The sequence below is a fragment of the Pteropus alecto genome, unplaced genomic scaffold (assembly GCF_000325575.1).
Source record: "Pteropus alecto unplaced genomic scaffold, ASM32557v1 scaffold164, whole genome shotgun sequence".
Lineage (NCBI taxonomy): Eukaryota > Metazoa > Chordata > Mammalia > Chiroptera > Pteropodidae > Pteropus > Pteropus alecto.
Window position 1 is genome coordinate 26,622,968 of NW_006439568.1, and position 21,048 is coordinate 26,644,015.

General features: G+C 35.1%; 1 protein-coding gene across 1 annotated transcript; it reads left to right on the forward strand.

Moving 5' to 3' along the window:
- Positions 1–340: 340 nt before the first annotated feature.
- OTUD6B (OTU domain containing 6B) lies at positions 341–17,808 on the forward strand. Its single transcript, XM_006916680.3, has 7 exons — positions 341–570; positions 1,219–1,370; positions 3,536–3,616; positions 8,830–9,142; positions 9,899–9,960; positions 14,497–14,603; positions 15,359–17,808. The coding sequence occupies exons 1-7, from the start codon at positions 489–491 to the stop codon at positions 15,441–15,443; spliced, it is 882 nt and encodes a 293-aa protein (XP_006916742.1). The 5' UTR covers positions 341–488; the 3' UTR covers positions 15,444–17,808.
- The last annotated feature ends 3,240 nt before the right edge of the window (positions 17,809–21,048 follow it).

Genomic DNA, 21,048 nt, shown 5'->3' on the forward strand with positions numbered 1-21,048 from the left:
AATCCCATTGCTAATCATCAATGGTTTTATTGAAATATTTGATTTTTATTCCTCACCTTTTCACTAGCTCTTTTTAGCAATGGGACCAAAAGTGGGGATTAAAAGAGCAATGAAACAAAACACGAACCTCCAAAATGGTTCTCACTATGTCATTTCTGCGTGCCTAACATCAGGGCCAGCAGCCCAGCAGGCAGCCAATCAACTACCAGGCCGCAAACTCCAGCTGGCCAAGCTACAGGCAGTGAGGCGCCTTTCCATTCGGTTTCCGTTCCCGCCCCTCAACCCCAGTTGCGTCCCCTTTCAGAGGGGCGGGGTCAAGGAAGTGCGCATGCGCACAGCATTCTTTTCGCCTTTCACCTCCTTCCAACGTCTGGACTTAAATCCGGTATCGCTTTGAAGGCGGGGCTGGGGCCTGTTGAGGATGGGAGGTACCTGCCAGCCGGAGGTGCAGGATTGTACCATCTAGACTGCTGGGCTCCGTGGTGATCATGGAGGAGCCCTCGGCGGAGGGGCTTGATGAGGAGGAGCTGCTGGTGAGAAGGCATCGCAAAGAGAAGAAGGAGTTGCAAGGTGAGGGGGTGGGGGAGTGGAACCCAGAAGTCTCAGGGCCCAGGGACGGGCGCGTGGCACGCCGGGGAATCTTGAGGGGCTTCTAATCTCCACTGTGCTAGACTTCTCCAAAGTAGCCAGTGGCCTCTTCCCTCCCGCCTTCCCTGCCCCAGCGGTCCCATAATCCCCTAAACACTTCAGTGGCTTTCTTTTCTCAGGTGCATCGCGTTCCCCCAACCCCGAGCCGCCGCTCGAGTGCTGTTGTCTGAGTACGCCTCCACGCCCCCGTGGCGGACCCAGACTGTTCCACCTCCTTTCCGGGTCTCCTTTTCCCATTCCTGCCCTACTTACCCACACTTGGCTCTAATGGGTGCTTTTTGAAATACTTTACCTCGATTTTGAGGACCCAGAAGGGATATTTGAAAGCTGTAAAAATTTCATTTTTTTTTTTCTCGTACCACAGCATAGTCACGGTTATGTTAATAAAGTTTTTTTGGGCGGGGGGGACGACGGGGGGAGTCTCAACTTCATCTGGGCTTTTCTCTATAATTGTCTGATTGTTTTGTAATTACTCTTGATTACATAATTTTTGTATGCCCTCTCCCCTTACCATCCCCTTCTTGTTATTTCGTTTTTCCTTTAACCTGTGGGGTTTTGGTGGCTTTTCAGCCAAAATTCAAAGTATGAAGAATGCCGTTCCCAAGAATGACAAAAAGAGAAGGAAGCAACTCATTGATGATGTTGCTAAGTTGGAAGCAGAAATGGAACAGAAACAGAGAGAGGAACTGGAGCAGTTGAAACTGACTTCTAAGGAGAGTAAAGTATGTGAAGTAATGTTTCTTTTGCCTAGGGCATTTGAAAGCAATTGTCCACTTCTGTTAAACTGTTTTCTATATAAAAATCATAAAATTGGAGAGAAACCTCATGCCTCACCTTCATTATCTTTGCGACCCAGGTTTACATGGTCAGGCGTTTGTGTAAGGGAGGTCAGCAAAGAAAGTATACTTCTTTAACTATTTACTTCCCAAAAGATGAACGGATTGATAAAATTTATCTAGAGGAAGATTCACCAAATGAAAGTTGGAAGAGCAGCCTTTTAGTCCCTGAATTGCCATTAAATATGATTGTAACCTGGATAAAGTTACTTAAACTTACTGAGCATAAATTTTTCCACATATAATAAGATACAAATACTTCTGTTTAAGTAAAGATTTTGTAAGAATCAAATAGGACAACAGATGTGAAATCATTTTTAAGTTATAAAAGTGCTTTTAGAACAAGTTGTAATGAATGAAAACTTACTGATGTTTCTTGGGGAAATTGGAACATAATGGCTCATTTTAACTTATACTTATTTTATCATTGTAGCTAATATGTACTGTGTGCCAAACACCATCTTTAATAGTGCATTATCTATAATTCTCATGGTAACTATGAGGTATTACCTATAAAAAATAAGTGTAAATAATTCCATTTTTCAATTGGGAAACAGAATTTGAGAGATTAAGAACATTGTCCTGAATTCATAGCACCTAGTGTCAAAGTCACAGCTGTCTTACTCCATGATGTGAGTATTGAATTCTGTTATAACTTTGTATGGTGTGGTAATTTATTGCTTGAGTTTTGGATAGCAAGGATCAGACTTCATAACTTCACTCCATTTTGGTAATTAGAAAGTTCTTACGTCTATGCAAATTTTTTCTACCATAATTGAATTTTATTTGGTTTATTTTTGGTCTGCTGTTGACAGGGAAACAGATTGTCTGTACTGATTTATAATGATTGTTATATTAAACATAGTTTTATTTTCTTTAACTTTATTAGCCAGTCATCCAGATTCTGGCCTTCCATGCTCTTCACATATTTTATTTCCAAGTTCCTAGGCTTGATGCTCCAGGTATTGGTGTTGTCACAATCATGGTATTCTTAATTATCTCCTCGTCTTTCCTATTAGTGAGACGGTTTTGTTTGCTCTCCCTGGCTTTTCAATTTTGAGATTTCTTTCCTAGGTTTCCAAGGACAAAAATGTTTGATTCTTAAGCTACATAGTGCCCAACTGTTAATATACAAACTCTCATTCTATTTTGAATTATTATCTTTTTTATAAACTTGTTCTCCTTCTGAATACTGCCCGAATTCTTATGTTATTGCTCTCTCTTTTTTTTTTTTTTTCAGATACTTCTCTATATCTTGCTTATTGTCAGTATGGCAGTTTGTAAATTGTAACAGATTCCTCTGAAAAATATAATACTAATTTTACTAAAATCGATGACCATTCTTTGACATTTTAATCTGATTTTGATTTTTTGATCATTTGAGCCATAGCCTTGGAGAATGCTGACTGGTTATTGTTGCCAGAGGCCTTGATATGTTTTATGTATGTGTCATACTAAATACTAGTTTATATTTGCAATAATAAAATACTAGCTCCTAATTCTGATAGTTAACATCTAGCAACTTTTTTATTTCAGCAAACGTATAACCCCTATTTAATGATTAAGATTGGTTGTAATATCTTAATGATAATTGTAAGTTAAAGTCTACCTATGGTTATCAGTTTGTAGCTGGGAAATAGAAAAAGCAAAACTGTTACTAGGGTCAAGAAGCAGTGCTCATCAGTGCTTATGATGGAGAAGACCTGTGTTGCCACATTTGGAGAAGGGAAGAATGGAGTGCTGAGTAAATTAACACTTAAAAAAGTATTTGGGTGGTAAAGGTGTAGGCTTGATAAGAAGGAAATAATGCATGAGGAGAGATGAGCATTATCTTTGAAGACCTGTAAGGAAACTTCTTGGGAATCTGACAAATTCTTCCTTGTAAATAGAGAAAGGAGACAAACCATACTATCTAATATTTATCTAGTGTCCTTATTCAAATTCGAAAAGTGGGATTGCACATATTTATGATTTCCTATAATGTAATAATCTAATACTTTGATTAATAAAAGTATTTTACATTAACTAGTTAATGCTTTTTGTTTTTTCAGATAGATTCTGTTGCTGTTAACATTTCAAACTTGGTTCTTGAGAATCAGCTGCCTCGGATATCAAAAGCACAAAAGAGACGGGTATGAAAGTCAAGTATTTAAGTTAGTGCTGTGTGCTCAGTACTATCTTAGGGGTTATATAGGAAAGGAGTAGAGAAAAAAATGATGGAGTTTCTTGTCAGGCTCTGAAGTAACATTTATGAAACACTTGCAATGTGCTAGATATTAGGCTAGGCTTATAGATTATATGAAATCTCATTTAGTCCTGACACTAATCCTATGAAGTAGGATTTCTTACCCCATTTTATAGAAAAGAAAATAGGCCAAGGGAAAAAAAAAGTCATATTCATTTTGTAGTTCTGATAGAAGGGCGGGGGCTAAGAAGTAGTTGTGCAAAGAATACTTTTTACAATTATGTTATCCCAGACTTAATAATACAGAGTCTTCAGAGTGTGGGCCAAGGAGATTCTGATGCACAGCTTTGGTTAAAAACTATAGTAGTAAGCGATGAAACAAAGATTTGAACCCAGAAGTTTAAGCAAGATATATAGCCGTATAAAAGAAAGAAAAGTTCTTTGTGTTATGTAATGAGTTGGAATTTTAAGGAAAAATAGTTATTTAGGTAGGATATTTGAAGTAAGAGAAATATCATAGACAAAAGTATGGGAATGAAATTTTGCATTATCAAAGAACTGTAGGAATCTGATTTATTGGAATTAGTGATATCAAAATTATGGGAATGACGTAGATAGATAAGGCCTTCTCTCTTCGAAAAACTTTAAATGCAATCTTTTTAGTCCCAAATATTGTTTTACTAACACCTGATGTTTTCTAGGATTTAAATGTTTATTTTTAAGCTAGCTTTGAATCTTATAATTTAGTATATAAGTTAATAGAGCATTGGCTTTGGTGTCAGATAGATGGGGTTTTAATCTCATTTATTGTGACTTCGAGTTAGATTCTTAACCCTTGTAAGCCTTGGTTTCACATGTATAAATGGGGAAAATAACACCTACTTCATAGAATTATTGTGAAAATTAAGTAACATGCTATTTCCAAAGTTCTAATACAACGCCTAGAGAACTACTGGGTCAACAAGTGATAGACTGTTTACCGTATTAACTACTCCATAATAAATATACCTCTTAAAAAAAATTTAACCTAAAACCAGTACTTTTCGTTTGTTTGAAAGTTGATTAAGTTCAAATTGTCAAACATTTTTCACACTTAGGTGAAATTTTTTTATTAAGTAAATATGATTGAATTTTATAGGACCATGAAATTTAGATTTGTCCAACTGTTAAAATTTAGAATTCATGGTATCTTAAAAGTTACCTAGTTCAACTCCCTACTTATGATATATATTCTTTTTGCAATAGCGTTAAAATTGTCATCTATAGATCTAAAATGAAGGGCAGAATCTTTGCTTGGCTTTAGCATAACAAAATATTTGTTGGAATTCCCTTTACTTAGTAATCGATACATCTTAGAGTATTCTTTTTAATTCTGAGAAACATAAGGATACAACTCCTTTCTGTCATTATCAAAACTGGTTCATCCCCACCTGGACCCTTTGGGAACAAGACAAACAAAAACAAATTAAATTTCCTTATCTTAAACGTTTTGTAATTTTTCTCCTAAAATACTGCATACCTTTTTTTGGCTATACCCTCAAAGATCTTATCGTTTATAGTAAGCAGCTTTTAACACTTGGCAGAGAAAATATCCTAGAACTAATGCCCCAAGTTTCTTTTGCTTTCTTATATCAGTAGGATTCTGGAACAGAAAACACTAAAAGCTTATAATACATAAGAAAATGGAACCTGAAAACAGAGTGGATAATTAGTTATTAGACTTATTTTGACTTTTTTCTTTTTTTTGGCCAAAGGCACCAAGAATTGAAAAGCCAATTAATGGTATTTATCTTTAGGAGAGAGAACAACTCTGGTAGAAAAACATGACAAAATTTTATGACGATTTGTTACTGGAATGTCGTAGAGCAAATCTCTTATTTTTAATCTAGAAAAGGATAGGGAGTATTTATTTGATTCAGAGAACTTCAGTGCTTCAATTTAGTTTGGCAGAAAGAATTAAAAGTAGAACTTAGAAGAACTGGGTTCCAAAATATGAAATTTGAGAGCTAGAATGAGATATAGTTCAGTTTCTTTAGTCTACAAATGAGAATACTTGAGGCCCAAATTGTTTCAATGGCATGCTGAAAGTTTGATACAAATCCAGGACTAGTACTCAATTCTTAAGGTTCCTCTTTAGAGTTGTTTTTGCTATATTACTACATCAACATGATTCTAGTTTCACTGACAGTGTATATGAATTATGTAATATATTTTCATCTTTTATATGTTTTTTCTTTAGACTTCACTGATGATATTCTATCTCCAGTACTAGGGTTGTAGAAACAAAAATGCCTAATGCCATTAGGAAACTATACTGTTGACATAAGAAACATCTAAATTTGTGGAGAATTTTTATAAGAGTCTATTTACGCTAAACTGAGGACATATGCCAGGGAGTAAGATCTCAAGTGTTTTGGAGAGTAAATTAGCAGTTTCTGTTAAGCATTTGAGATTAAGGAGGGAACATAAGGAAGATTACAGGAAGGTGGGAGAAAGCAAGGCGGTGCTTTGGATTACAATTAAGATTATATGGCTTCCTGAAGGTGGTCTCTGCTTTAGCCGGAGGGGTCTGAAAGGGGACTTTTCACAGGTGTGTTAACCTAGATGAATAGAAACAATGGACAGGGCTTCCTTAAGACAAAGATAAATCTTTTCCTAAAGCAATTTTATGCCTGGGGCATAACTATTCACCATGACCTGCCCAGTTAGGAATTTATGATCAGATCACCCTGTGGGGTTACTTTCAATAGAACTGTGTCTACAGTACTTTGCATACCCTACCTGGTGCCTTAGAAATGAAATATAATTGCTGTGTCATATTGAAGCAGAGCATAGGGAGAAAAAAATGAAATGATTAGATTAGTATTTTAGAGGTTTTACAACGAACGGTTTTGCAATTAGTAAAAAGTTCCACTCTGCCAGTAAATAGTACATTATATCGTAAATTCAGCTTTCATCTGCTCCAGTTTTTATTCTGATTCAGGTACCTGGATAGAAGGAGCTCTCTGTTTTTCCTTGGCCCCTGCTCTACCCACTGTATGGGCTTTGGAAATCTTTGTGTGTGCAGTTTCCTCAGAAAAGGAAGATGAGAGGTTTTGAACTAGATGATACCTAAGGTGCTTTTTATCCCACTCCTCTGAAAATGTTTTTTAGTCTTTTATAAAGTAATAGTGCCATCTTGTGTATTAAGATTTTATGCTTCTGTGGTCCATAATTTTAGGTATGCAGTGAGATAAATTTGTTCATGTTATTTCCAGAATGGTTGGAATTGGGAGAAAATACTTAAATAGGCTTATGTTTTATTAGGGAGGTAATAGTTTTTGATTCAGGTAACTTAGAGGTCACTTTAGGTTCATCTAGCGGGACACTTAACAGGCATATAGTACAATATGTGACATTAAATTGAAATTTGCCTTTCCCTTTGCTTCTTCTGCCCAAAGGAGAAGTTAGAGATATGAAAATCTTCACCTTTTCCTAGGTTTACCCTGTAATTTGCTGCCAATATCAAGATTCATAGAATTTAGTTTAATTATTTTTATTCTCTTAAATTTGAAAGCATTTCCTAAATATACAAGTAAAACATACAGTGGAGAATTCGAAAGATGCAGAAAAGTGCAATGCACACACACAACCAAATAAAACTTATTTTGTAATCCTACCATCTAGAGAAAAGTACTGTAAATACTTTGTGTATGTCCTTCTAGTGTTTTTTTTTTTTTAAACAGTGTGTGCGCATACTTAATGTATATTAACTACAGATGCTCTTCAACTTACGATGGGGTTAAATCCTGATAAACTCATCATAGGTTGTAAATATCATTTAAGTTGAAAATGCATTGAACACACCTAACTTACATGCATCATAACTTAGCCTAACCTACCTGAAACATGCTCAGGACACTTTACATTTGCCTACAGTTGGGCAGAATCATCCAACACAGCAAATACAGTGTAGAGTATCAGTTGTTTATCCTCGTGATCATGGCTAACTGGAAGCTGCAGCTGGCTGCCATTGCCCAGCATCATGAGAGAGTATCCTGCTGCATATCGCTAGCCTGAGAAAAGATAAAAATTCAAAGTAAGGTTTCAACTAGATGTATGTGCTTTCACACTAGAGTAAAGTTGAAAAATTTTAAGTCAAACCACTGTAAGTGGGGGACTGTTTTTATATACCTTTTTTGCCCCAAACTCATGTCTTGATACTTTTCCTTGGTACTATAGCTATATGAACTGTGTTTATCTATGAAACATAGTGCTTCTGGCTTTTAATTCTTGCTAGTCCAACTGTCAAGAACTTTTTCTCTTCTTCCCCAACCTTCTCATTCTACCTTCTATCCATCCTTTATGTCACAAATCTTTTACTGACCTCCTAATCTCATCCTTGTATATGCTTTATGGGAAGATTTCTTATGACATTTGAGTAAAGAAAGGTGCAGAATGTAATGTATACCATGTTTGTTTAAAAGTTTTCTTTTTATACATTTCCAATGAGTACATTTGTATTTATTAAAATGCATAGGAAAAAATCTAGAAGGATATACAACAGATACCTACAGTAGGTACTGGGATTAGCAGTGGTCTTTAAGGGGTACTTGAGTCTGTCTATAATATTTTAATTTTTTACGAAGAATATTTTTACCTGTTACTTTAATAAAACATGTATGTTCGTGTTTATACGCACATTTTTTTTTTTTTAAAGCTAGGTAGAGTTCCTGTACTTTTCTAAAGACTTTAGCACGTTAATGCCTCATTGTTGGAGTGGTAAATTAAAAAGCTTGCATTAGCCTGGACTTAAATAAATATATGATAATGATGCTTTAAGGCCGAGAACAATCCAGTCTTAAGACAATATATTGAAATCAGTAAGTAAAGTTTTAGAAACTTGGCATGTAGTTTTTAAAAGTTTTTAAATTTTTCAAAGAAAATTTGAGAGCTTTTGTCTAGGTACAGAGCTAGGTACTGGGTACACAGAAAGATAGTTTGCCCTTAAAGGAGTTCACAGTACAGAAGATTCTACAAGTTATGAAATCATCAATGCTATAGTGCTTGTGGTAAAAGGGAGAAAAATGGCAAAAATGTTTTGAGAGTCTTATGTCTGTCTCCTTAAATGTAAATTAGCCCTAATTATTATGAATTAACTTTTCTACATTCTCTCCTTAGGACAAAAAAGCTGCATTAGAAAAGGAGCGGAAAGAAAGGATAGCTGAAGCTGAAATTGAGAACTTATCTGGAGCTAGACACATAGAAAGTGAAAAACTTGCTCAAATATTGGCAGCTAGACAGTTGGAAATCAAACAGATTCCATCTGATGGTCACTGTATGTATAGAGCCATTGAAGATCAACTGCAAGAACAGGACTGCCCTCTGACTGTGGCTGCCTTAAGAAGTCAAGCTGCTGACTATATGCAAAACCACGTAGAAGACTTTCTGCCATTTTTAACAAACCCTAATACAGGAGATCTATATACTCCAGGTTATTTATTTGTCTTTACTACATCTTGTTGTCGTGGTTGTTGTTGTTAAATAGAGTGCTCCCTGGGACTGAGAATAAGAAAAACTCATATCGTTCTTATGGGGAAAAATATCTCAAAATTTAGGCAGATTTATTTCCTATAATTTTAACAGATATTAGCATATTTTACAAGATCTTTTAAGTACTTAACCATTTTGTAGTTAAAATATGTTAATTGTGTCATATAAGATGCTGATGCAAATAAGTTAACAGCTTCCAGAATGACAAGTTGGAGGCACTGTTTGATGCTAGCTCTGGGAAAGGAGTTTCACCTCATTTGTACTTTTACCCTGATTCTTTTTTCACATTTCTTATAGTTTTACAGTGAACCCGATTTTATAGGGGCTGCATTTTTATTCTTTTGATGTGTTCTTTTGCATGCAGATTTAGGCTTTAAAGTACATGTCAAGATAGTGAATAAGGTGACAATTTTGGGGTGGGTAATGATTGCTTGGGTTAAAGAGGGAGAAGAAGGACCCGTTACATACTTAAGGTTCTTGGGCCTCAGGCTGAGGGAGGGAAGCAGAAATGTATTGCTTTGCTCTTGGATGGTGAGGCGGCAGAAAATTGGAGTGGGTTAAATTCTGGAAAGCACAGGTAGAGAAGGAGGAAGTTCATATATTGAACAGTTTCATCAGGAATTGTGGAAGCTATAAAAGGGATCTTGTTACATGATTTATGAAAATTATTAAGTTTTATATTGTTTATTCTCTACAGAAGAGTTTGGAAAGTACTGTGATGATATTATAAACACAGCTGCATGGGGAGGTCAACTTGAGGTAAGTTTGTAATTATTCATCATGATAGCGAATTGTTAAATTATTTCTAAATCCCATCTGTAGTTTTGACATTTTTCAGATGATCCTAACATCTCTTTGAAGATTCCCTTTCTTTAAATATTAGCTGGTTCTATATTGACAAAGCATTGAAGTGTAGGAGGATAACATTCTTAGGCCTTTAAGTATGTACCTTCAGGAAGTAAAGCACTGTTTCATTTTAAATAGCCAGGTGTTTGATCTGTGGGTTGGTGTAGGTCGTGTTGCACCTGTGTGTTTCCAATTGTGATACTGCTATTGGCAATGTGTTTGATGTTTTGAACTTATGAAAGTTAAGATTTTACTCAAGTACTGTAATATTTGCCCTAGTGGCTCAGCTGATGAAAAATAACATACCTATTACATCAGACATAGAAGACAATATTTTTATGTGCTATTACAGGTCAAATCCTACCATGAATTCCTAGTTGGTAATGACTGACTGAATTGAAAGCAGTATTGATGTCATGAATTCCTAGTTGGTAATGACTTACTGAATTGAAAGCAGTATTGATGAATTAAAATTCACATGTAAGAAAACAATGTTTAGTCACTTGTAGAGAGTTAATTAGGATTTTTTTGTCTCTAATTATTTATTGTACTTTGTTAATTTTGTTTCATTAAAATAAAATAAACCAAACCTCTATGTGGTCCAAATGGTAATGAGGCAACCTGGGTGATTAGAAAGTTAGGAGATAAGAGGAGAAATCTTGGGTTTGGGTTTTGGCTTTTCCTTCCACTTCTCAGTTTTGTGATCATGAGGGAGTCAATCTCCCGAGCTTGAGTTTCCTAATTATTGAATGGGAATAATAAAAAAACCTATGTGTACCTCAGCAGGTCATTTGTGGACACTAAGGCAAGAACTATATGCATAGAAGTTTGTAAGCTAAAGTGCCAGGTGGATGAATCTAGCAGTGTTATTAATATAGTGATTAATCATTTTGAATAGTTTGTAGCTCTGGGTATTTTCCTTTAAGAACTATATTGTTTGAAGGTATGACATAAATGTTTCTTCAAAATCTTTTTCTGAGCAGTACTGTATTTGTACCTCCTCTGAGCCATGAGAAGGAACTGTGTCCATTTGTTTTGTGTTCCTCTCCTGGGTCTCTGAAACTCAAGAAGTTTTCATAGTAGCATTGTGACTACATTAGGAGTAATTAATTAAAGATGTTTAACTTTTCTTACAAGGATCACAAGTTAATATGAGTATTAGAGACCTAAGTGACTCTTTCTAAATTGAAAAATCTTTTAAAAATTCTTTGAAGGACATTTCTCATAAGTTGTTCATCTCTGAATCCATTTGAAATAAGAATTGCTATTTTTACAATAGGGTAAATTTAAATTATTAAAGAGAAAATCTTTGTATGGTTTCTGAAGACTTAGAAGGGATAAGATTTTCAGAACTTGCTTTGCACCCTCCATTCTGAGCTAGCTTTTAAAAAATGTTATTTTAGGTATGAGGAAAAACTGTCTCAAAGGAACATTTTTTTCCTTTTGGTATTTTTTCCCCGTCTTTATTGAAATAGACAATTAGTTGCTTGTAGTATATTTTACAATTCCATGACTTTTTTTTTTTTTTAATTATAGTTGGCATACAATAATATACCAATTTCAGTTGTATAGCATAGTGATCAGAGATTCACATAATTTGCAAAGTGATTTGTACCTCTTAATCCTTTTTTTTTCATCCTCCCCAATGCCCCTCCCATCTAGTAGCCCTCAAAATATTCTCTGTATCTATAAGTTTACTTCCACTTTTGTTGTTGTTCTTGATTTTGTTCTTCAGATTCCACATGTATGTGAAATCATGTAATATTTGTATTTCTCTATCCGACCCATGTCATTCAGTGCAATATCCTCTAGGTCCATCAAGGCAATATCTTTTTCAATCCCCTTCCTTTTAGTCTGTGTGTGTCTTTTAATCTGAAGTGAGTCTCTTGTAGGCAGCATATGTAGGGGTCTTGTTTTCTAATCCATTCAGCCACTCTATCTTTTGGTTGGAGCACTTAATTCTTTTCCATTTGAGGTACTTGTTGATAGGAACGTAATTATTACCGTTCTTTATTCATGTTTTTGATACATGTTTTTTCTTCTTAAAGAAGTTCCTCCAACATTTCCTGTAATACTGGCTTGGTGTTGATAAATTCCTTTAGCTTATTTTTGTCTGAGAAGCTCTTTATCTGTCCTTCAACTCTAAATGATAGCTTTGCTGGATAAGCCAGTTTTATGGGTGTTCCCTTATAAGTAATGATCTGTTTTTCTCTCTCTGCTTTAAATATTCTTTCTTTGTATTTAACCTTTGGCATTTTAATTATATGTCTTGGTGTGGGCCTCTTTGGGTCCCTGGTTTTTGGGATTCTCTAGCTTCCTAGGGTTTTATATATATTTCCTTCACCAGGTTAAGGAAGTTTTCCATCATTATTTCTTCAAATAGCTCTTCAATGTCTTCTTTTTTTTTTTCCCCCCCAATACCCCTACGACAGAGATATTTTTACATTTAATAGTGTCCCATAGGCTTCTTAAATTATTATTATTATAGTCTTTTTTCTTGCTATTTTGATTGAGTGTCCTTGGCTTTCCCATCCTCTATGTAGGTCATTTGATCCTCTTCTTTATTCACTCTGTTTATTCTATTTAATATACTTCTCATCTCAGGTAATGTGTTCTTCATTTCTGACTGGTTCTCTTTTATAATTTCCATTTTTATATTTTTTATCTCTTTGTTGAAGTTCTCACTGACTTCATCTACACTTTGCATAAGTTCATTGAACATCTTTATAACCAATGTTTTAGACTCTGCATCTTTTCAATTGCCTGACTTCATTATTTCTGGATCTCTGTTCTGCTCTCTCATATGGTTTCTCCTTCTTTGTCTTCCCATTTTGGCTGCCTTTCTGTGTTTGTTTCTATGTACTAAGCAAAGCTCCTAGGTCTGCCAGTCTTATTAGTGCAACTTTGTGTAGTAGGTGTCCAGTGGCACAGTCCTGAGAGGGGTTCAGCTGCAGGCCAAATTTAGCCCCAGGTTGCGCCCCTCTTGGGCCACCTGTTAAGATTCAGCAAACAATCCACAGATGCTGTGCTTATAGTTACCTCAAAAGGCCACACCAGAAACCGAGGCCAACTGCCACCAGTGTGGCTTGGCCCTGCTCAGCAGGGGGCATCTGACTAAGTGAGGGCACAGCTGGATGTGGCTTGGGTGGGGCCACGAGTTGAGGGAAGCTTCAGGGAATCCTCTGGGCGGAGTAACCTCTGTTATCCAGTTTGATGACATCTGGGTGTGGTGGCGCTGGGTCCACGCACTGAAAGAGGGGAGGGCTCAACAGGGGAACAGTGGATACCGCCAGTACTTCATTACAGAGCGAGTCTTGGCCCTCTGACAATTCAGTATTCCCCATGGAAGTCCCTGGTGCCACCTGTGTAGCTGAACCACTGCTTGTGCTCAGAGCGAGCAGGTCCATCACCATGAAATTCTGCTCGCAGACACGGCCCCTTTAAGAGGCCTCTGCAGCTGCCAGCCACCGCTGCAGTGGCCTCTGTCCCACTCAGCAGCTCTGGACCCGTCAGCCCATCGTCCTCGCCTCGTCCTACCTTCTGCCATTGCCGGGTGATTTCTTAGTTCTCTCCCTAGTTGTATGGCTTGTTTATCTAGATCCCAGATGATTTTCCTTGCTGTTTGCTCCTTGTTGATGTCACAACTTTGATTCAGTCACCAGAGGGATGAACAGAGCCTCTATCATCTACGCCATTTCTTTTTCCTCATTCTCAAAGGGACATTGTTATGCAATAGAGTATGGGATTAAATTTGCCACCATGAAGCATAGAACCTTTTTCATATTCCTCGAGTAATTTAATACTTTTGTTTAAAACTTCCTAAAACTTCCATGTTTTAGACAGAATGATCTTCTAGTGGGGCAGATGTATAGATCCGGGCACTATGATTGAAGACTGTTAAGGGATTAATTTGTTTATGAACTTTCTCCATTCAATTGCAGGTCATTTTATTTCCTTGTGCTTGACTTTAGGTAGGCCTTCAAGATCATCTGAAAAGCTTTAAAAAAAATAACCAATTTGCTCTGCTCCTTCTCTTTCCCCCCTCCCTCCAAAATTGTAATTGATTTGGTCTGCTGCTTCAACAATGATTTACTAAAAACTTTTTATTATGGAAATTTTAAATTATATTCAAAAATAGACCAATGAACTCCGTCTACCCATCCCCTCACTTTAACTATGACATTGATATGTCTAAGAAGCTGTTGTGTAGCCAGAGCTTGAAACTTCTGCATTTGATTTAATAAACATTTATTTTTTAATTTATTTTTTAATTATTTTTTAATTTTAAGGTATTAAGTGCCTTCTGTATGCCAGGCTCTCGGTGTACATTGACGAACAGGGCAGATCCCTGCCCTTACTGATTGCCCAATTCATGCGTACCTTAGTAGTTTATAATTTCAGTAAGATTTACATTTTTATTTTTTTAACGATGCATTTTCTTTCTTATAGCTAAGAGCCCTGTCTCATATTTTACAAACACCAATAGAGATAATACAGGCAGATTCTCCTCCTATTGTAGTTGGTGAAGAATATCACAAAAAACCATTAATACTTGTGTAAGTACCTAGAAATGTCTACTGTTATATTTTTCATATTAAGACAAAAAGGATTATTTAAAAATTTTAGGTTGTGTTGTTGATTAATTGAAAAAAAACTTGTCAGTAGAATTATGCTTATTTTATGTTAACTGCAATTATAAAATTAGAAAGCATTTTTAAAATATGTGATTTAGATACTCGTTTAAATCTCTAGTGATTTATTTTTGTGTATGAGTTAAGAATAAAGTTATTTCTAAAGGTTACAAAGTTTTAGAATTAGTTTGCATATTGTCCTAGTTTGACATTAATAATGCTAAAAGTTTCAACAAGTGAAAAAGCTGAAATATATTTATGTTGCCTGATTATTCCTTAGAGATTTTTTTCTTCATATTGTAAAAGTATTTTATGCGATTGAGAAATCTCTGAAACACAACATGGAGAGTTTGCTCTTGGCTTCAGTGTTTTATTAGCTAACTCTACTAAGGTGGTCATTAATGGCTTGGATTTAGGTAAAAATTTCAGCTTATTGAGTAGTCAGCATTTCAATCCTTTTTTTCCTCCAATGATTGTGTTTTACTTAAACTTAGCAGACAGAGTTACAGATCTTATTGACTGCCACTGCTTTTCACATGGTGTTAAACTTAAGTATGCTTATGTAGTTTATTAAATGATACCTCTGTGGAGTGATTCATTCAGAATACTTGGTTTTATATGCTTAATAAATATGTATAAATATTCATCAAAACTACTCATTTCTTTTTTTTTTATTTCAGATATATGAGACATGCATATGGCTTAGGAGAACATTACAATTCTGTTACATGGTTGGTGAACAGAGCTACTGAAAATTGCAGCTAGTTTACAAAAAGTTGCACAATTATGTTTTAGTACCAGTATATGAGTATTCAAACCAAGTGCTGGATTGTTCTAAATGTTACTGGAAAAACACAACTACCTGAAATTTGTTTTATGGCAAAGCTACTAACAGGTTTTTAGAAAATGTCTCAGAGATAAACTTTAACCAGTGTCCCCTAAGTGGTATTTTAAAAACACATGTAAATCCATTGTGGAGATCATTTATAGACCAAGATGCAACCCTATTTGCTGATATTTTTATTAATATAGGATCCTGAACGTTCTGTTGAAATAAAATCTTAAATGTTTTACTAAAAGCTTACAGTAACCACTTCAGTGTAATTTTTCTTGAAGAAATGAGACTCAGTCTCTTTGTCATTGCAATACTGTGGTGATCGTGATAGCGACTTTAACGCTTATAAATGAACTTGATTGCGGTAACCTTGGTATCAATGGGATTAATACTGTGAACCTTTTTATAAGCCCATCAAAGTATAGCTGAGAAGCTTGCTTTAATGATTAAGAATTGTAAAATATTTTTTCCTATGGGAATCAGTTATATTTTAAGAAATGAGACAAATTTGAAGGTAAATAGGTATTCCCTATCAGATTTAAACCTCTAAAGCAGTGGTCCCCGACTTTTTTGGCACCAGGGACCAGTGCTCCTATGAGAATCTAATGCCTGATGATCTGAGGTAGAGCTGAGGTGGTGACGCTAGTCCTGGGGAGTGGCTTCAAATACAGACGAAGCTTCACTCCCTGCTTACTTCCTGCTGTGCAGCTCTGTATAAGTCCGTGGCTGGGGGGTTGGGGACCCCTACTCTAAAGAATTACAGCTTAGCCTTTTATTTGTGTGTAACTTAAAAAAAACCCAACAGATTCTTGTCTAATTCACTTGTTACTACTTGCTGTTTCTTAAACTTCAGAATGGAATTAGTGCCATCATTTCTTGATTATCTTCATAACTACAGTTTTTTGGTTTGTTGTGTTTTCTTTATCACCACTCAGCTGCTTTGCTTTCCTTGCAGCATTTTCCACTAAGAAATAGTTTGTGGCCTCACTTAACCTTTAACTTGTACAATTTGAAAGAGTAGCAATGTAAAAAGGCCCAAGGCTAAAATTTCTTCAAATTTTCTTTTCCAATTTGTTTTACAAGATCTTTCTCTGTTTTATTTTCTAGGATTAAAAGAAAGCCTTTGTTACTTGTTATTTTGTTTGCCTTATTAATGTACCTTTCCTTAACTCAAGTATTTTCAGTATTTTTTTTTATTACATTATGGATAAAGTTGAAAGCCACTCTTTAGGAGTCAAGACTATATAGTAAAATCAGTATACAATGCTTTTTGGTGTGAATGATTTATCTAAATCAGATTTCAGGTTACATATAACGTATTCCATCTAAGAAGATAGTACTTATATATACAAATGTGTCTGATAATTTATATATAAGGAAGTATTATGAAAATGAGACTTTCTTGGTTGGATCTATTTTTCCTCAATTAGAAATAACTAGTAACATTGAGCATGAAGTTTATGACATTTTAATTTGAGCTTCATTAATCCAGCTAATTTTTACAATTAAATGTGGAGTTTATAGTATTTAAAATGAGGTGTCAGTCTCACCTGCCTAGCAGTTGACTATGTAGGAAGCTGGTCAACTAGAGCAAGTGAGTACTGCATTTCAAGAGTTTAAAAACAATTCTGCCTGCCAAACAAAATATATTCTGAAGGTTGCTTGTTTTGTAATCCATGATCTGAATTTCTGGGGGTCTGAAATGTATAAAATAATGAAATTTTAAAACACTAAGTATCTTGGCTTTATTTTGAAGTAATTTATTACTTTAAAAGATAAACATTAGGAAGTAATAAAATAAGATCATGAATCCTCGTTATTACAAATTCCATCTATATTTAAAGTATTCTAAAATAACCTGCTGGTAGCTATTGTTTTCCCTAACGAGTGTTTTCTTGATTATAGGTTTATTTTTTATTTTTATTTTTAAATGCCCAATATGGTTATGAACAAGACATGTATGGTTAACTTCCATTCTTTCATAAAACTTCAGATAAAAATCATTTTAGCTGTAACCTAAAATTTAAGTCTTTAAAAAATGGCAGATGTTAATTTAAAAGCACGTACACTAATTTAGTTTGCTGTATGATGACAGTTTAATAGAAGTTTTCTAATCTTTATTTGGTCCTAACTCAAAAAGTGTTAGAGTTCTGGAATATGTGTTAAGCCAAGAATTTTATCCCCTTAAATATGTTTACAACTTGTATAAAGCAAAAAAGAGTGTTATAACTATAGTGAGCAATATAGTTTTGTTCATATCTGTTTGCCAAAAGAATAAAAGATGAATTAAGTAAACATTTGTTCAAATTGTTGTTCTTTAACAGTTTTAGAATATAGAAATAGAGGAAACTCATTTTGTTTTAGAATTTTATTCAGCCTTTATTTTGTCTTCACATATAATTGAAATTAATACAATAACATATTCTTGGATTTAAAAGATCTGGAATAAATGTACGAGCATAGCATTATGACCTAAACAGAATAGAGGGAGATAATAAAATAATAGCCATTTAAGGCATGGCTTTTAGTAATCAAGTTGAAATTTAGAACCTTTTAGAATAATGAAGGTTTATTTAGGGCAAGTGAATTAGAAGTTTCTCAGACTGGCGGGTGTTAATGAAAAGAAACGTGTGTAGAAGAATGTGAAATAAGGAAGGCTGTGCAAATTATACTGGTACACCCTTGTTAATATGTTGTCTTGAACGAGTTGTCCTGAACTAGCAAAAGGAGCAGATTAGTTTTTTTTGTAGTAAACAGTATGAAATAGAGTGTTTCTTCTTCCTGTCCAGTATGTTTTCACATACATAGATTCTTCTCTCCTATTTTAAGTTTTGTTTAAAATAGTCTCTTCATCTTGTGGAAAAAATAGAACTCATGGGGTTTTTAATTTTTCGAAGTAAGTTTTTAGGAAAGCAATCAGTTCTTGTTCTTTACCCCACTGTTGTTTAAGACCTTTCAGAGTTGAACGTTTCACCCAGCCTGCTTCACCAACATACTTTTATGTCTTCGGTTTAAATAACACCTACCTTGGCAAGCTCCCAGACTTACAAAGCTTGTTTTGATTATTGCTGAAGAAAAACATTTGCACATGAAGCTATGCATTTAACCATGTGGTTTTGAAATATATGTATATATTCAACCAACAACAGTGTGTAAACTTCCACCACTCCAGTGAAACTGCTTCTAAGAGTAGTACCTGTCCTTATCTTACTGAAAATTTCTGCTGGTTCCTCCTATGACTTTCACATTATTACCCCTGACTATCTTTCTCACTCTATGCCAAATGCTTTTTCAGTTTTCCTGCCAAATAGATTGAATTCTGGTTGCTGACATTCCACAAGGTTAATCCACATGGCAGTGAGCTCAGCACCCCTTTCAGCGGGGTTTAAATAGTGCATTTAAGAAGCAGGTCAACATTAAAAAATTTGAAGTAGTAAATCCCATCTCCTTTTCTGCATTTCTCTTCTTGTGTCTTCACAAAACTTGACCTGTGCCACAGCCTTACCCAACCAAATATTACCCCAACTCTATTTACCTACTTTACATCTTACTATGAGATCAGGTTCTAGTTACGGTCTTACCTACTTTATACCCTATCATTTTCTATCCCCGCCCCCCTTTTATTTCTCACCTAGAAGCCTTGTAATTGCTATTCTTGCCTCCTGTCTTACTCCCTTAAACTCTCCATGCTGCTAAAGAGAACTGCCAAAAATGAAAAATCTGACGACTATCTTCCTAACCTAAACTTCGCAATGGCTCTCCAGCCCCATAGGATGAAGTACAGTGTCCTTTTGGAAGGTGTTTAAGGAAGGTCCTTTGTGACTGGTCCTATGTACCTCACCAGCATTAACATCCATCACTCTTTAAACTTATGCACTAGAATTATTTATATTCCCATGGCCTCATGAATTTCATGCCTGTGAACATTTTTTTTTTTTTTCATATTTCTTTTCTTAAATGCTTTTCTCCTCACATTTCATCAACGGCTTAATTCTTTTAACTCATTATGACTACTTAGCAGTCAATAGCAGGAAATCTTCCTTGAACCAACAAATTAGGTTCTTTGCCATTTTGTGTACTTACTTAGATAAGCATTTATAGCATTGAAATGTTGGCTTTATGAAAGGAGTGACCTAATCTATCTCTTCATTATTATGTCCCCAGTGCATTAGTGCTATAATGATGACTAGCATGTAATGGCAACTTAATAACTATTTGATTATTGTGATAAGCAGTTTACAACTTATACATCACATCATTATGTTGTATACCTTAAACTAATACAATCTTATATATGTCACTTAAATTTCAGTAAAACTGGAAAAAAAATAATTATTTGATGAATGAATGACTTGTTTACATTTCTAACTAAGCTCTAGATTCTAAGCTCCTTGAGGGTAATGACCATGACTTATTCATATTTGTATACTAGGCATCTTGGACAGTTCTTGACAAATAGTCACTCAATATTTTTAACTGTCAACCTTACATTTTTTTTCTATATTTGTGTGACTTAATTTATGCTAATGATGGGGTTTATGTAAGGCACTCTTTCATACTACACCAAAGTTTAAATTGTCAATTTAATAAACATTATTAACTGAATGCCAAGCATGCTGTAGAGATTGCAGTTCAAACGTGTAGCAAGGGAGAAATGTGAAAAGATCAATAATACGAAGTATTAAATGCTAAACAGGAGTTTGTATAAAGTCCTCTTTAAACATAGATATGGAAGCAATCTTCCTTGGAGAGAAGGTCACAGTTCAAGGAAAATGTTAGAGGAAATATTTGATGAGGAAATATTTGATGAGATTCTTCAAAGGATTAGGAACAATTAGGTCGGTAGGCAAATGAAAAAGTTATATAGGCAAAATAAAGAGCGTAGGCAAAGGAATGAATGTACTTAATGCTATGGAATAGCATGTGGTCTCCTAAAGGTAGAATAGAGGGTTTGTGACAGGAAATGACATGATGAAGCTGGGGCTAGACACAATCAGTTTTGAGTCCCAACTCAATAATTGAGATTTTAACCTATAAGCAATGAAAGGCCATTAAAATATTTTATTTAGAGTTATAGATTTGTTGGAAGATAACTGGTGATAGTGACTATGTAATGGCAGAGGCAGACATATAATTGAAGCAGACAGTAGTACAGATAGAGATGATGAGACTTTGGACTATGATACCAGTGAGTGGTAAGAGAAGTAGGTGTCAAGGGTGATGATGCGGATTGCATAAGATTTAGCTAAGCTCAGACAGTATTTCAGAATCCCCTTTCTGGAATAGTTTCAGGTCAGTTAACAGTTGAGCCTACAGCATATCCCATTTCTTCCAGATCTGGGGCAGACAGATAAGCAACATCCAGCCCTACACACATAGCTCAACCAGTTCCTACAGTTACTTGAGATCAAAGTCTATGTGATTCCTAGTTGGTCTTTTTCTCTGATTGAACCCTGATGCATAATTTGCTGCTAGAACAAAATATTTAAACCATATAACAGGGTTTTTGGGACTGGGCCTTGGGTGTACATTAGA